The 17,259-nt window shown below is 56.0% G+C and overlaps 1 protein-coding gene across 1 annotated transcript in view; it reads left to right on the top strand.

The window, feature by feature from the left end:
* LOC140411508 (dynein axonemal heavy chain 8-like) overlaps window positions 1–17,259 on the top strand; it is a 2,059,122-nt gene that overhangs the window by 1,397,055 nt on the left and 644,808 nt on the right. The window contains exon 51 of the mRNA XM_072500594.1: window positions 12,360–12,500. Within this exon, the coding sequence (XP_072356695.1) occupies window positions 12,360–12,500 (141 nt within the window). The remainder of the gene's footprint in view (window positions 1–12,359; window positions 12,501–17,259) is intronic.

The raw sequence follows: 17,259 nt of genomic DNA, 5'->3' as shown, positions 1-17,259 counted from the left end.
CCCAGAAAGTTCCATCTCAGTGAGTTTCTGTTTCCTAAATCCACAAAAGTTCCATCAGTTAGACCATAAGACCACAAGACGTAGGACCAGAATTAGGCAACTCGGCCCATGAAGTCTGCCCCGCCATTCAATCATGGCTGATATTTTTCTCATCCCTATTCTCCTGCCTGCTCCCCATAACCCCTGATCGGCTTATTAATCAAGAACCTATCTATCTCTGTCTTAAAGACACTCAGTGATTTGGCCTCCACAGCCTTCTGCGGCAAAGAGTTCCACAGATTCACCAGCCTCTGTCCTCTTTCTTTAATACAGCTTCTCCACAGCAGTAGTTGCTTTTTCTCTCTTTTCATAGCAGTATCTTATATGTATCCCTCTGCCTCTCAAAATTCATTGGTCCCTCTTCTGTGAATTATTGAGTCTGAACTGACCTCCCAAAAGAGCACCCTGCCTAGGTCCATCCTTTCCTTGTAACCCTGCGCATTGATCATGGCCAACCCACCTAACCTGCACATCTTTGGACCGTGGAAGGAAACCGGAGCAGAAGGAAACCCATGCAGAAACGGGGAGAAAGTGCAAATTCCAAACAGACAGTCCCCCAAGGCTGGAATTGAACCTGTGTCCCTGGCACTGTGAAAAAGCAGCAGTGCTAACCATTGTGCAACCGTCCCGCCCATATTTTCCACCATATTTTCAAACACTTTTGTAAAATGGAAGGGGCGGGCCCCACGCTGTCCTGCCTTGCCCCACGCTGTCCTGCTTTGCCCCATGCTGTCCTGCCTTGCCCCACGCTGTCCTGCCTTAACCTGCCAGCAACCTCAGCCCCTGACATATCATAAGAACATAAGAACATAAGAACTAGGAGCAGGAGTAGGCCATCTGGCCCCTCGAGCCTGCTCCGCCATTCAATGAGATCATGGCTGATCTTTTGTGGACTCAGCTCCACTTTCCGGCCCGAACACCATAACCCTTAATCCCTTTATTCTTCAAAAAACGATCTATCTTTATCTTAAAAACATTTAATGAAGGAACCTCTACTGCTTCACTGGGCAAGGAATTCCATAGATTCACAACCCTTTGGGTGAAGAAGTTCCTCCTAAACTCAGTCCTAAATCTACTTCCCCTTATTTTGAGGCTATGCCCCCTAGTTCTGCTTTCACCCACCAGTGGAAACAACCTGCCCGCATCTATCCTATCTATTCCCTTCATAATCTTATATGTTTCTATAAGATCCCCCCTCATCCTTCTAAATTCCAACGAGTACAGTCCCAGTCTACTCAACCTCTCCTCGTAATCCAACCCCTTCAGCTCTGGGATTAACCGAATGAATCTCCTCTGCACACCCTCCAGTGCAGTACGTCCTTTCTCAAGTAAGGAGACCAAAACTGAACACAATACTCCAGGTGTGGCCTCACTAACACCTTATACAATTGCAGCATAACCTTCCTAGTCTTAAACTCCATCCCTCTAGCAATGAAGGACAAAATTCCATTTGCCTTCTTAATCACCTGTTGCACCTGAAAACCAACTTTCTGCGACTCATGCACTAGCACACCCAGATCTCTCTGCACAGCAGCATGTTTTAATTTTTTATCATTTAAATAATAATCCCTTTTGCCGTTATTCTTACCAAAATGGATAGTCTCACATTTGGCAACATTGTATTCCATCTGCCAGACCCTAGCCCATTCACTTAGCCTGTCCAAATCCCTCTGCAGACTTCCAGTATCCTCTGCACTTTTTGCTTTACCACTTATCTTAGTGTCGTCTGCAAACTTGGACACATTGCCCTTGGTCCCCAACTCCAAATCATCTATGTAAATTGTGAACAGTTGTGGGCCCAACACTGATCCCTGAGGGACACCACTAGCTACTGATTGCCAACCAGAGAAACACCCATTAATCCCCACTCTTTGCTTTCTATTAATTAACCAATCCTCTATCCATGCTCCTACTTTCCCCTTAATGCCATGCATCTTTATCTTATGCAACAACCTTTTGTGTGGCACCTTGTCAAAGGCTTTCTGGAAATCCAGATATACCACATCCATTGGCTCCCCGTTATCTACCGCACTGTTAATGTCCTCAAAAAATTCCACTAAATTAGTTAGGCACGACCTGCCCTTTATGAACCCATGCTGCGTCTGTCCAATGGGACAATTTCCATCCAGATGCCTCGCTATTTCTTCCTTGATGATAGATTCCAGCATCTTCCCCACTACCGAAGTTAAACTCACTGGCCTATAATTACCCACTTTCTGCCTACCTCCTTTTTTAAACAGTGGTGTCACGTTTGCTAATTTCCAATCCGCCGGGACCACCCCAGAGTCTAGTGAATTTTGGTAAATTATCACTAGTGCATTTGCAATTTCCCTAGCCATCTCTTTTAGCACTCTGGGATGCATTCCATCAGGGCCAGGAGACTTGTCTACCTTTAGCCCCATTAGCTTGCCCATCACTACCTCCTTGGTGATATCAATCCTCTCAAGGTCCTCACCTGTCATAGCCTCATTTCCATCAGTCACTGGCATGTTATTTGTGTCTTCCACTGTGAAGACCGACCCAAAAAACCTGTTCAGTTCCTCAGCCATTTCCTCATCTCCCATTATTAAATCTCCCTTCTCATCCTCTAAAGGACCATTTTTGAAAGATGCCCTGATCTGAAAAAAAAACCCATGAAATCAGAAATAAAAATAAAATGAAAGCAGAAACATGCCAGGAATCCGCTGTCCTCCACCCCCTCCCACCGAGATACATGGGGCCTTCCCCTTCCCCAGGGATCCGCTACAGACACCTAGAACCTCTCCCCTACCCCAGGGAACCCCATTCACGCATACAGGACTTGCTCCTTCCCCAAGGAACTCCTCCATGGAAACTGCACCTGGGCACTGCTCCTCAGACTGCCCCCTGGCACTTGCCCCTTACAACTGTACCCCTAGTGGGGGCCATTCGCCTGGATCCATTTATCCAGATCTGTTTTGAACCTCCGCCGACGTGATGACACACTAGTGGGGCGGAAGGGGGAAACCTAACATTGGGAGATAATACAGCGGGAAGGCTGTTATGTGTATTTAAATGGATGAAAATGCAGGGCAGGATTTGTGCACGACAGCAAGATTGGAGCCGTACCTGGACCGATTCAGTGACTGTTGAGGGGAAGCACAGGCGCCATGTGGGGCACAATTGATTCCAATGAGAAACGGTGCGGAATTTGCTGGTTTCACGATTGACACTCAGGAGGCTGACAAGCTGCAGCCGCAGGAACACACTTCACTCCCCACACACTACATCCCAGCCAACAAGATGGCAGCAAGGAGAGCGGCACCCCGTTTCAGGGATGCCGAGCTGGAGACCCTCATGGACACGGTGGACGAGAGGCGGGCCACCCTGTTCCCCGGCCTGGGAAGGAGGCTGCCAGCCACCGCTGTTTGGCGTGCCTGGGCACAGGTTGCAGAGGTGGTCAGCGCCCTGAGCAACACCATCTGGACCGGCCTGCAGTGCAGTAAAAAACTGCACAACCCCCTCAAGGCGGCTGGTGTGAGCAGGGAACACTGAGCCCGCAGCACTAACCTGTTCCCCACACCTGAAACCCGATCCCCCTCCCTCCCCACCGGGAGGGGGTCCGAACCGCATGCCGGCACCCATACCTGCCGCCATGGTCGGGTGCCCTGGCCCCTGAGACTACCAGCTACCTACCCCCTGAGCTAAATGCGTTGGACTGTCTAACACTGTCGTTTACTGTTTCCCCCCACCAGGAGAAAGCCGCCTGTAACTGCCAGGAGGGGGAGAAAACTGAAGGGGTTTCGCCGGACTTGTGCCCCCTCACCATGGCTGAGCAGAGGGCCCTGGGCGTGGTTTGCGGCCCAGAGAAAAAGGAGGCCACCGGGGTGGAGATCGGCCGCAGGCGAGGAAGTGAGACTCCGCTGAGTTGCGGTTTCCCATGCCACGTGTGTCAACCAACCCCCCAACATCACCCTCACCTTCACCCCCATCCTCACTTTCACCCCACTCCCCTCCGGCCTGCAGTCTAATGATGCATCTTATCTTGTGTCTTGCAGGACCTTCTGGTGATGGGCTGGGTCCACCTGGTGTCCCCCGCCCCCAGCCAGTGCCCAGCCGGAGCCCCTCCCCCACCGCCGTGTGCTAACCAGTGACAAGGAGAGCAGCACGGATGGGGGCCCTTGACCAGCGAACCATGACACCCCGGAGGTCGAGTCCAGGTTTGACACAGCTGACTGCAACACCCTCCACTATCCCAGAGGTACTCCCCTCGGTTCGTCACTTCAGTGAAGAGGCTCCTGGGACTTTATCTGGTGCTCACCACACAGCTGATACAGTACATCAGGTGGAGGTAGGAATAGGTCAGAGGGCAGGCCAACCCTAGGAACTAGCTGCCATTCAGACGGACAGTCCCATCGATCGTGGAGATGCAGTTACAGAGCCAGGGACTACATGAGGGGTTGTTGACAAGCATCTATCACCCACAGGCGCAGTTGGAGGAGTCCTACCTACAGGAGCAGGAGGTGGTGCCGACCATGTGTGCCACCCAGGTCAACACCACACGGTGGCATCCATGGTGGAGGCATTGGGGGTGAAGGTTTTGGCTATGGATCAGCATGTCCAAGGCCGGGGGCATTCTGTGCAGGTGCTGGGCAAGGTCCACGGCAGGGTTCCCACCTCACAAGCAGCCATGTGCCAGAGCCACCTGGAAATTGCAGTGACGCTTCTGAGCGTGGTCCAGTCAGAGCGTGCCATGGCTGAGAATGTCAGCGGCATTGCCCAGGTGCTGGCCGACATGGCGCAGACACAGAGGGAGATGACCCAGTCCCAGAGGCAGTTGGCGCAGTCACTGGCTGATGTGACACAGACCCAAAAGGTGGTGGCACAGTCAATGGGTGATGTGGCGCAGTCCCAGACGGGAATGGTCCACTCCCTGTGCTCCATGACCGCGAGCATGCAGACCCTGGTGGAGACCAGAGCGGGCTCCAGGACTGGTAGCGGCAGGTGGTGGAGGGCCTCAGGGGATAGCTCCGCTCGCAACCCCGTCCAACGGAGTAGCCCGTGGGCCACTGGGCACTCTGAGGGAGGAGCGGGTGATGGGGCCTATGCTGGTGACTCCCGCAGGGGAGATGCCGCAGCACCTCAGCCCCCCCCACTCCTGTCACTGGCGCATCTGGTGGACAGCGGGCAGAACAGGCGGCACCACGCCACCTGGGACACCCGAACAGCAACCAAGCCCATTCATGCCCGGTCGACCCAGAAAACAGCCGCCAAAGGTGAGCCAAGTCGCAGGGTAGGAGTCACAGCAGGCCGCCTCCATTCCTGCAGTGCTGTTTGGGGATCAACCTAGACTTAGCGTTAGGGCCCATAAGGCCAGAAGGTTAAACACCAGTTAAGTTGGCACGGATGCAGGGCACAGTTATAGGGGCTAGGGAACTTGTCTGTAAATATTTGTGCACATTAAACACCTGTTAACAATGTTGCAACCTACCTCGGTACTCGGTCAGATGGGTGTGAGGGGTGGGCTGGTCTGGGCTGGCTAGAGAAGGGGTGCGGATGGAGGAATGGGCAGATATTGTGGGTGGCCTGGGCTCCCCACCAAACCCCCCTGACCGTCCCGACTTCCGTCACCCTAGGGATCCGATGGGACCATGTAATTGAATGGTCAGCTTTCGCGCAGGGATCACCCAGATGGACGGTGGAAAGTGTATCATGGGAAGGAGTCAGACGTTGTCATATCATAGATCATAGAATTTACAGTGCAGAAGGAGGCCATTCGGCCCATCGAGTCTGCAGCGGCTCTTGGAAAGCCAAGGTCAACACCTCCACCCTATCCCCATAACCCAGTAACCCCACCCAACACTAAGGGCAATTTATCGTGGCCAATCCACCTAGCCTGCACATCCTTGGACTACATGGACTACTTATGATGCGGAGCACCAGAGCAGCCAGTCATCATCCTCCATCACATTATTACTGCCAACCCTGTAGTGCTGCAGGTATGTAGTGAGGGGGTTGCAGGTGGAGGGGTGTCCCTTTTGGGAGGGGTTTGGGGGGTGTGGGGGTGGGATGCCATGTCAGTGCCAGTGGCCAGTTTCTGCCCCCCCAAGTCGATGAAACTGGAGACAATCAGTGAATCCCATGCGCGTTGGCCCTGGCGCACACGTCTTGCAGCCTCCCATGTCCTGCCCATCCTCCCTCTCCCCCACATCCTCCTCATCGGAGGAGGCTTGGCATTGATCCTGCTCCTCCAGCACATCGCCCCTCTGCTGTGCGATGTTGTGGAGGAAGCAGCAGGCCCCACGATGCGGATTACCCTCTCAGCATCACATTGGAGGACCACCTCAGAGTGGTTCAGGCCCTCAACTGCATCTTCAGGAGGCCGAAGCATTGCTCGATCACGCTCCTGGTCGCTGCAAGGACGTCAATGTAGTGGGTCTTCACGTCAGTTTGTGACCTCTGGATAGGTGTCACCAGCCACAACAGCAGTAGATAACCCCCATCACCTAGGAGCCAACGCCCGCCCCCCCCCCCCCCCCCCAAGCCGGGGGGGGCAGCTTGAACATGTCAGAAATCATCGAATGTGCCCGGATGAAGGTATTGTGCACACTGCCGGGTATCGGGCGCAGACGTGTATGATGCGCAGCTCATGGTTACATGAGCTGCACGTTCATCAAGTGGAATCCCTTTTGGTTGATGTAGAGCAGGTGCTCGTAGGGGGACATGCATCTCGTCGATCACTCCCTAGACCAGGGGCATTTTGCTGATGGCGGTGAAACCCGATGCCCGGTCTTCCTGGTGGGTTCAGTCCACATTTAAATGGATGTAGTGAGCCGACTGGGTTTACAGGGCCTGCTTGCCATCGCGGGTGCACCTGTGCACCGAGATCTGTGCACTCCCAGACAGGTCCCCACTCGATGCCTGGACGGACCCCATGCCGCCACCTTGACAGTCACTGGGAACGGGTATCCTCCCCCATTCCCCTGCGGTGTCAGATGTTCCATGATCTGGCACATATGTTGCACTATCTCCCTGCTTAGCCAGACTCTTTGACGACATGCCTAGTCCGGTATGTCCTCGAATGACAGGCGCTGCCGTTACACGCGAGACCTCATGCAGCACCTCCTTTGCGCCTCCTCCTCCGCGGCCTGTTGCGCGGCCGGGTCTCCATCCTGTCCCTCTGCTGCAGCCTCCTCCTCGAGCAGAGCCAGCTCGTACAGCTGCAGGGCATCCCCTGCAGGGCTGCGGCGACCAGTAGGAAGGCCACCATTGCTGGCTGAATTCCAATATCCATGGTGTGCAGGAGATGAAAGGCCGCCATGTTGGCATGATGAATACCCCTATGCTCCACCAAGTCCACCAGACTACATGGCGGCCCCAGTTGGCACTGCGGACTCTTCTCCCACATTTCTCCCCCCCCCAACCCCGCACCCCTGAGCCCGTCGGTGCCCAGCACTGTGGGGATGTTGCCCTTGCCAGCAGTATGCTCCATGGTCCCCGTAGGGGCTCCTGTGGGTGTTGACCTTGGGTGGGCTGCCTGATGCCCCACCGGTGGGTGGCGGCCGGTTTGCTGGTGAGGGGGTATGGCGGACAGTGAGGTTTGGCGGTAGGTGGGTTGGGGGCACCCATACGACCGGTGTCACTCTGAAGAACCAGGGGCCAAGGAGGTTGGTCAGTGGAGTGCACCACTGGGATGGAGAAGGGTGTTGAAGATAGCTGTGACGGGAAATCTGTGTCATCCCCAAACTCAAGCTCCGGGGTGTCTTGGGTCTCTTGTCGAGGGCTCCCGTCCATGCTGCTGCCTTCATCGCTGCTTGGCACATGGGGGGCTTTGGCTGTGTCACTGGCTGGCAGCGGGGTAAGCAGAATAACCCTCCCCATCACCAACAGGTCCTGAAAGACACAAGACAAGATGCATGATGAGACTGTGGGCCGGGCTTGGGGGGGAGCATTGCGGAGTAGTGGTTGTGGGGTGAGGATGGTGTGGGGATGTGAGTGGGGGTGCGGGTGAGAGTGGTGTTGTGGGTAAGGGTGGGGGTGGTGCTGTGGGGAGGGTTGACACACATGGCATAGAGAACCGCCATTAAGTGGGGTCTGACTCCCTCGCCCACGGCCAACCTCCACCCCGGCAACTTCCCTTTGCTCTGGGCTGCCAACTGTGTCCAGGGCCCTCTGCTCAGACACAGTGAGGGGCTGCAGTTGCGGCGGTCCCCCTCCAGTTTTCTCACGCTCCCGGCGGTTAAGGAGGCAGGAAGCTGGTGGCCTCAGTGGCCAATGCACCTGGCCATGATGGTTGGTATGTTTGCCAGCATATGGTACAGGATGGTTCGGAAACCGTGTGGGTGTGTGTGTGTGTGTGTGTGTGTGGGGGGGGGGGGGGGGGTTACGGGTGTGCGGGATTGGGATTGGTGCCAGGGGCACAGTGCTGTCTACCCACCCTTGCTGCCTTGACCAGGTTGTATAGTTTCTTCCTGCACTGCAGGCCGGTCCGGATGATGTTGCTGGTGACGCTGACCACCTCTGCCACCTGTGCCCAGACGCGACGAACAGCGGTGGCTGGCAGCCTCCTTCCCGGACCGAGCTACAGAGTGGCTTGCCTCTCCTTCATCGCGTCCAGGAGGATCTCCAGCAGGGCATCCGTGAAGCGTGGTTGTGCTCTCCTCGCTGCCATCGTGTTGGCTGGAATAGTGTGTGTGGGGAGTGAAGTGTGTATATGCGGCTGCAGCTTGTCAGCCTCCTGAGTGTCAATCGCGAAACCTGTGAACCCCACACCATTTCTCATTGGAATCGATTGTGTTCCACGTGGCGCTGGTGCTAGCCCCTCAACACTCGCTGAATCAGTCCATGCACGTGCCCCATTTATGCAAACTCTTGGATCATGGGTAACATTCCAGGGCAAACCTAGCTCCTGTCTGTCTGCCCCACCGCCCACACATAAACCCCACAGACTGCCAAGGCCTCTGACCATGAGCCTGAAGGCTATTGCTAATGGGGAATTGGGAATCATGGTTAGGTGAGCACGTCACAAAACCCAAGTGGGTTCCCATGGGTGGGCAGGCCATGTAGCATGTGGGAGTCATTGCGTAGCATCCCAGTCACACCTTGATGCATGGACACTGTGCCTGAACACTGCGGGAGACAACACCACACACGCAGCAGCCAACAGGGAGGCGATGGAGTAGTGGTATTGTTCATGGTGAAATTTGAATCAATAAAAATCTGGAATTAAAAGTCCAGATGACCATGAAAACATTGTAGAATGTCGTAAAAACCAACCTGGTTCACTAATGTCCTTTAGGGAAGGAAATCTGTCATCCTCACCTGGTCTGGCCTACATGTACCCCTAGACCTACAGCAATGTGATTGACATATAACTGCCCCCTCAAGGACAATTAGGGATGGGCAATAAATGCTGGCACAGCCTGCGATGCCCACGTCCCATGAACGAATAACCCAAGGGAGATGGGACCCAGACCCGGGGACATGTCCACGACTCGTGGGTGGGTGAGTGCTACAGGGAGGGGAGATGCCTGAAGAGATGCGCCAAGGGTTCGGAGGTCAGGCCGCATTGCGGAAGAAAGTGACAGAGGCGTCATACTGCTTTTGGTCAAGGTTTCTAATGTGTGACAGGTGTCCATCAATGCCCCACTCTCCCGATGGTGCCGCCCAACTCTCCCCACTACCCCCTCACCCCCCTCACCCGTTACATATCACCCCCCCGCCCTCTTCCCCTCCTTCCCGGGTGCCCTCAGTGAACCTCGAAGCTTAACCTTCCTTGCTCTACCACTACTACCAGGATGCACATCTGAGGTGGAGGCAGCCAGCTGCTTACCACATCCCAAAGCCTTTGATGCCCCTGGTGGGCGTCCTCTGAGACCGGAGGGCCCCGGCACACTTGTCGAGGGCACATACCGCTCTGTCTCGTGTGCCGGCTGCGATACGCGGCCTCATCAGAGGGGTGGCATCCAGTGGGGGAGCTGGTGGCCACCATCCCCACTCCATGGGATGGATCCAGGTTAGCACCCAGCGCCCTCTCCTCCCGCTCGGTGCCCAAGGGGCCCCATGGTTCATCTCGGGACGGAAGGGCAGCTGGGTCGAGCCCAGCTGTCCCTGCATCATCTGGCTCTGCCGGCCCTGATGGTTCCCCCATGTCTGCACCAGGGGTTGGTTTAGCACAGTGGGCTAAATAGCTGGCTTGTAATGCAGAACAATGCCAGCAGCGCGGATTCAATTCCCATACCAGCCTCCCCGAACAGGCACTGGAATATGGCGACTAGGGGCTTTTCCACAGTAACTTCATTGAAGCCTACTTGTGACAATAAGCGATTATTATATTATTATTACCATGCTGTCGATGCCCTTGACCATGCTCCTCAGTGACTGAGCCACGCTCTGCAGTACCTCGGCAATGCCCACCTGTGACTGGGACAAACTCCACAGCACCTCGGCCATTCCCATCTGAGAGCGGGGCATGTCCCGCAGCACCCCATCCAGGTCAGCTTGATACTGGGTCACGTCCCTCAGCGAGTCGGACATTCTGATGAGGCCCTCAGCCATGGCCATAATCAACTACGCCAAGCCTTTACACCTTCACTAATGATATTGATGTGCACCAGGCTCTCTACTGCGGTTGCCACCTCAGCAGTGTAGGCCTCAGTGCCACGCATTGCCGGCGCCATCTCCTGTGCCCGTAGCCTCTGGGGCTCCTCCAATTGGCTATGGATATCTCCCTGTCATCTCCCTCTGAATGTCCTGGCCATTCCCTAACATCTCCATCAGCTGCGGGTAACTCTGCTCAGCATTAGGTTGGGACCCGGGATCCAGCAGGCTTCTGACTGCTGTCTCACCTGGGCGTGCCTGCCTCCACCTGACGTAGATTAGCAACTGCGTGGTGCTCACCAGATGGTACCCCTGAAGCCTGTCCGCTAACGGTTCCCACTGGGTTGTGTGTATCTGCGCTGGTGAAGGGTGGGGATGACAGCTGTGATGCACCGATTGAGGGGTTCTCCTTGGAGGCAGGGGAGGGGGCTACCCTGGATGGATGACGCCCTCGGCTGGAGGACCTACGGGTGAATGGACATGTGGTCAGTGGCAGGGATGGGTCAGTCAGTAAGGCAATAACAACTTAATTGTAACATGTGGGGCCTGTTAATTGGTGGGGCCCAGTAGATCCTCACCTCACATCCGCCAGACTCCGCATTAGTGACAGCTCTGTCGTCACCACCCCGCTCACCTCCAGGGCCCATTCCTCGAAGGAGGTGAGGATTCACATGTCCGGCACCCCTCGCCAGTCTGGGTCCTCTCCCGGTGATAGTTGGAGAGCTTTTCCTGAGGAGACACAAAGAGGGCATCGTTAGGCACACTTGTGGCTCACAGTGGTGGGAAGGTTTGGAGGAGGGTTGAAGGGAGAGGGGGCGCGGAGGCAGAGTTGGGGGCCACCTGGAGGGTTGGGGACTTGAATGCTTGCATGGGGGTGGAAATTCTCGGGGGGTGGGGGGGCATTGGTATCAACTCAGTGACGTTGCCTGGTGTAGGCCAGAGCTCCTGGTTACACTGCCATAGCTCATGGCTGCCCCAACTTTGTCCTAGGCGGCACTGGCTGCCCTGTGGGTCACCCTCCAAGACCCTCGGGGGAACGTGACATTGCTCCTGACCTCCACCGCATCGAGGAGCCTCTTCAGGTCTGCATCCCCAAATCCTGCGGCCAGTCTGCTTGGCGCCATGGCTGAGAGCTTAGAGGCGCTGGCTGTGCAAGTTCTGTTCAAGTCCTGCTCAACATTGTTAGCGGGGGACTGACAAGCGTGGTTCTGGCGAATCGGCTGGCGAGCCTTCATTTGCAACGAGAAGCCCGTGGGGTCTCGGTAAGTGGTCCAATTAACATTGAATAGCATCGCCGGCCTCTTCAGGCTGAGTGCCGGGAAGCTCGCGATGGTTCTTTCTCACTTCGAAACCTTTCTGAAGAATCGGACCCCTATTGAGGAATAGACTTCATGGGCTAATTCGCTGATAAATTATGTTTCAAACACTTGCAAACATTAGTGTTTTTTTGCTATTTCTCATTAAGCAATAATAAAAGAAGAAATAAATTCAGATGAATAGTCAATCATTGCAATAAAATCAAAATACTGCAGATGCGAGAAATCTGGAATAAAAACAGAAAGTGTTGGATAAACTCAGCAGGTCTTGCAGTATCTATGAAAAGTGAAATAAAGTTTGCTTTTCATGTCCAATATGACTCATTTTGAAACTGGAATGTATCAGTGCCTCTGGCCTATATTTTACTACTTTTTTCTTCATAAACCGAGGCCTGAATTTGCCCCTTTCCCTCACTGTTCTGAAAGTTTCTCTGCTTTGAATTTCAGGCTTGGTTAAACAAACGCATTCCGTGGGAGGCTGAGATTCTACAACTCTTGTTTAACAAAGCTTTTGAAGATACCTATATCTATATGAAGTTAAACTTCCATCCAGTAATGGAGCTACTGGAGTGTAACTACATTATGCAGGTTGGAAATCTCTCTATTCTAAAGTTAGCTTTGTGTTTATATTTCTTTTTTACACATCCTAGACTCCAGCAGTACAATATCCCAATACCATTACTATCCTTGTCTATCACCAACTGGTCAGATTCACTGGAGCTCGGATCACAGTGCTATTCAGTAAGGTATTGGCCCTCAGGGTTTCCCCCATGGAGTCCATGAAGTTTCATGGCTTCAGGTCAAAGATTGGATTGGATTGGATTTGTTTATTGTCATGGGTACCGAGGTACAGTGAAAAGTATTTTTCAACGAGCAGCTCAACAGATCATTAAGTACATGAAATGAAAAGGAAATAAAAGGAAATACAAAATAGGGCAACAGAAGATGCACATTGTAACTACATAAGCACCGGCATCGGATGAAGCATACAGTGTTAATTAGGTAAGTCCGTAAGAGGGTCATTTAGGAGTCTGGTAACAGCGGGGAAGAAGCTGTTTTTGAGTCTGTTTGTGCGTGTTCTCAGACTTCTGTATCTCCTGCCCGATGGAAGAAGTTGGAAGAGTGAGTAAGCCTGGTGGGAGGAATCTTTGATTCTGCTGCCCGCTTTCCCCAGGCAGCGGGAGGTGTAGACAGAGTCAATGGATGGGAGGTAGGTTTGTGTGATGGACTGGGCATGACTCTCTGAAGTTTCTTGCGGTCCTGGGCTGAGCAATTGCCGTACCAGGCTGTGATGCAGCCAGATAAGATGATTTTTATGGTGCATCTATAAAAGTTGGTAAGAGTTAATGTGGACATGCTGAATTTCCTTAGTTTCCTGAGGAAGTATAGGTGCTGTTGTGCTTTCTTGTTGGTAGCATCGACATGGGTGGCCCAGGACAGATTTTTGGAGATGTGCACCCCTAGGAATTTGAAACTGCTAACCATCTCCACCTCGGCCCCGTTGATGTTGACAGGGGTGTGTACACTACTTTGCTTCCTGAAGTCATTGACCAGCTCTTTAGTTTTGATGGCATTGAAGGAGAGATTGTTGTCCCTGCACCACTCCACTAGGATTGCTAATTCCTTCCTGTATTCTGACTCGTCGTTATTCGAGATCCAGCCCATTATGGTCGAATCGTCAGCAATCTTGTAGATGGAGTTGTAACCAAATTTTGTCACGCAGTCGTGTGTGGAGTAGAGCAGGGGGCTAAGTACGCAGCATTCCAGGGCCCCCGTATTGAGGACTATTGTGGAGGAGATGTTGTGTTTATTCTTACTGATGGTGGTCTGTGGGTCAGAAAGTCGAGGATCCAGTTGCAGAGTGGGGAGCCAAGTCCTAGGTTTTGGAGCTCTGATTATGAGCTTGGCTGGGATTATGGTGTTGAAGGCGGAGCTGTAGTCAATAAATAGGAGTCTGATGTAGGAGTCCTTGTTGTCGAGATGCTCTCGGGATGAGTGTAGGGCCAGGGAAATGGCATCTGATGTTCAAGGAAATTTGACGATTGCCATCGACTGTCTTGCTTCAGCTGGTGGATTAATATTTTTCCATGTCAAACACCACTTTGAACAATCACTGAATGTAACAGAGAAGCAGAGGAAGTCCGGAGGGAAGACATCAATCTCCATTGCCATGACTAGCTTGCTTTACATCCACTAACTGAGTTAAGCAAGTCCTGAAAACATAGCTGCCACTTTTGGCTTGCAGGAGATGATGGGAGGAGGATCAACACAAGGGAAGTGCTTGACCTCATTCTCACCAATTTGCCTGCCTTGGATGACCATCTTTTTCCAATCTTGAACATAGATGTGGTGCGGGAGGATTGGATAACTGCTCATGTTGTACCTTTGTTTGAAATGGGAGCGAGGGATAGACTAATAATTAAAGCCAGTCACTTGAACCTCACTCGTGGGCAAGTTATTGGAATCACTTCTGAAGGACAAGATAAACAGTCACTTAGACAGACATATATTAATCAAGGACAGTCAGCATGGATTTTCTAAGGGAAGATCATGTCTGACTAACTTGATTGAATTTTTTGAGGAAGTAACGAGGAGGATTATAAAGATGAGGGGCGTCATTCTCCGACCCCCCAGAGGGTCGGAGAATGGCCGTTGGCCGCCGTGAATCCCGCCCCCGCCGGTTGCCGAAGTCTCCGAAGGGAGAAAAGTCGGCGGGGCGTTAATGTCGCCGCTGCCGCGGAGAATGTCACGGGTCTGCGCAAGGCAGCCGATTTTGGGCCTGCCGATATTCTCCCTTCCGGATGGGCCGAAGTCCCGTCGACGTGATGACCGTTCACGTCGACGTAAATTAAATCTCCTTTTCATCGGCGTGACCCTGTGCTCCAGGTTCACGCCGACCAGCGTGGAGGTGAGTGACGGCCTGGGGGGTTGGCTCTGGGCAGTCGATGGCGTGGCTGCAGTCTGAATGCGTGAGGAGAGGTGTGTCTCGGGTTGTGTGCGTATGTGTGCGGCGGGGGGGAGGGGGTGGTTAGAGTAGGCTGGGCTCCGGGGGAGTGCCGGGAGGGGTTCCGTGCCGGGGTGGAGGTTGGGGGGGGGGTCCGTGCCGGGGTGGAGGTTGGGGGGGGGGGTCCGTGCCGGGGTGGAGGTTGGGGGCGGGGGGCCGTGCTGGGGTGGAGGTTGGGGGTGGGGGTCCGTGCCGGGGTGGAGGATCGGGGGGGGTCCGTGCTGGGGTGGAGGTTGGGGGGGGTCCGTGCTGGGGTGGAGGTTGGGGGGGGTCCGTGCTGGGGTGGAGGTTGGGGGGGGGTCCGTGCCGGGGTGGAGGTTGGGGGGGGGGGTCCGTGCCGGGGTGGAGGTTGGGGGGGGTCCGTGCTGGGGTGGAGGTTGGGGGGGGTCCGTGCCGGGGTGGAGGTTGGGGGGGGGGGGTCCGTGCCGGGGTGGAGGTTGGGGGGGGTCCGTGCCGGGGTGCAGGATGGGGGGGGTCCGTGCTGGGGTGGAGGTTGGGGGGGGTCCGTGCTGGGGTGGAGGTTGGTGGGGGTCCGCGCTGGGGTGGAGGTTGTGGGGGGGTCCGTTCTGGGGTGGAGGTTGGGGGGTGGTCTGTGCCGGGGTGGAGGTTGGGGGGGTCCGTGCTGGGGTGGAGGTTGGGGGGGGGTCCGTGCCGGGGTGGAGGTTGGGGGGGGGTCCGTGCCGGGGTGGAGGTTGGGGGGGGTCCGTGCCGGGGTGTAGGTTGGGGGGGGGTCCGTGCTGGGGTGGAGGTTGGGGGGGCTCCGTGCCGGGGTGGAGGTTGGGGGGTGGTCCGTGCCGGGGTGGTGGTTGGGGGGGGGTCCATGCCGGGGTGGAGGTTCGGGGGGGGTCCGTGCCGGGGTGGAGGTTGGGGGGGGGTCCGTGCTGGGGTGGAGGTTGGGGGGGGGGGGTCCTTGCCGGGGTGGAGGTTGGGGGGGGGGTCCGTGCTGGGGTGGAGGTTGGGGGGGGGTCCGTGCCGGGGTGGAGGTTGGGGGGGGGTCCGTGCCGGGGTGGAGGTTGGGGGGGGGTCCGTGCCGGGGTGGAGGTTGGGGGGGTGTCCGTGCCGGGGTGGAGGTTGGGGGGGGGTCCGTGCCGGGGTGGAGGTTGGGGGGGGTCCGTGCTGGGGTGGAGGTTGGGGGGGGGGGTCCGTGCCGGGGTGGAGGTTGGGGGGGGGTCCGTGCTGGGGTGGAGGTTGGGGGGGGTGTCCGTGCCAGGGTGAAGGTTGGGGGAGGGTTCGTGCCGGGGTGGAGGTTGGGGGGGGGGGGGTCCGTGCCGGGGGGGAGGGGGTCCGTGCTGGGGTGGAGGTTGGGGGGGGGGCTCCGTGCCGGGGTGGAGGTTGGGGGGGGTCCGTGCTGGGGTGGAGGTTAGGGGGGGTCCGTGCCGAGGAGGGGTTGGGAGGGCAAGTGAGTTGGTCCACCTGGCCAGGTGCCAGCCTCCAACAGTTGGACCCATGCGGTCCATGCCACCTGGCTGGGGGGAGGAGGGGATATGGGCAATGATGACATGTCGTCGTTCCCCTCCCCCCCACCAGGTCGTCATGATTTCAGATCATCCAGCGATGTTGGCCGCCATGGTGGCAGCCGCTCATGTCTATGTTGCCCTGAGTGAGGAGGAGGAGGAGGAGGAGCGTGCCAGAGAGGCGGCGCAGGCTGCCGCAGAGGGGCAGGCGGCAGCCGCCCAGGCTGGAGGGACACCTGACCGACAGGACGAGGAGGGGGAGGAGGACGTCGCGGCCCCACGGCAACGGAGGCACCCGAGGGCGCCCCGTGTGTACCGGCCCCGGCAGTCATACCAGGACCTCACGGACCGGGAATGCAGGAGGAGACTCCGGATGAGCCGGGAAACCGTGGCACACATCTGCCACCTGCTGGCACACCTGTCACAGCGTGGCACTGGCGAGGGACACCCTCTCCCCGTGTCCGTCAAGGTTACGGTGGCCCTGAACTTTTATGCAACGGGGTCATTCCAGGCACCGAGTGGGGACCTGTCCGGCATATCGCAGCCATCGGTGCACCGGTGCATCCGGGCAGTGACAGATGCCCTATATGCCATGGCGCACCGCTACATCCACTTCCCCGTGGACCGGGCCAGCCAAGATGCCCGGGCCGTGGGCTTCTCTGCCGTGGCCGGGTTCCCCATGGTCCAGGGCGCGATCGATGGGATGCACGTCGCCGTGCGGCCACCTGCAGATAACAGGGCCGTGTTCACTAATAGGAAGGGGACCTATTCGATGAACGTAGAGGTGGTCTGCGACCACCGCATGATGATCCTGCACGTCTGCGCCCGTCACCCAGGCAGTGTACACGACTCATTCGTGTTGCCACGGTCATCCGTCCCCGGCATGTTA

Source organism: Scyliorhinus torazame, chromosome 4, assembly GCF_047496885.1.
Source record: "Scyliorhinus torazame isolate Kashiwa2021f chromosome 4, sScyTor2.1, whole genome shotgun sequence".
In the NCBI taxonomy this organism is placed as follows: domain Eukaryota; kingdom Metazoa; phylum Chordata; class Chondrichthyes; order Carcharhiniformes; family Scyliorhinidae; genus Scyliorhinus; species Scyliorhinus torazame.
Note: the sequence above shows the minus strand (reverse complement) of the source record. Positions and strands in the feature narration are given on the sequence as shown.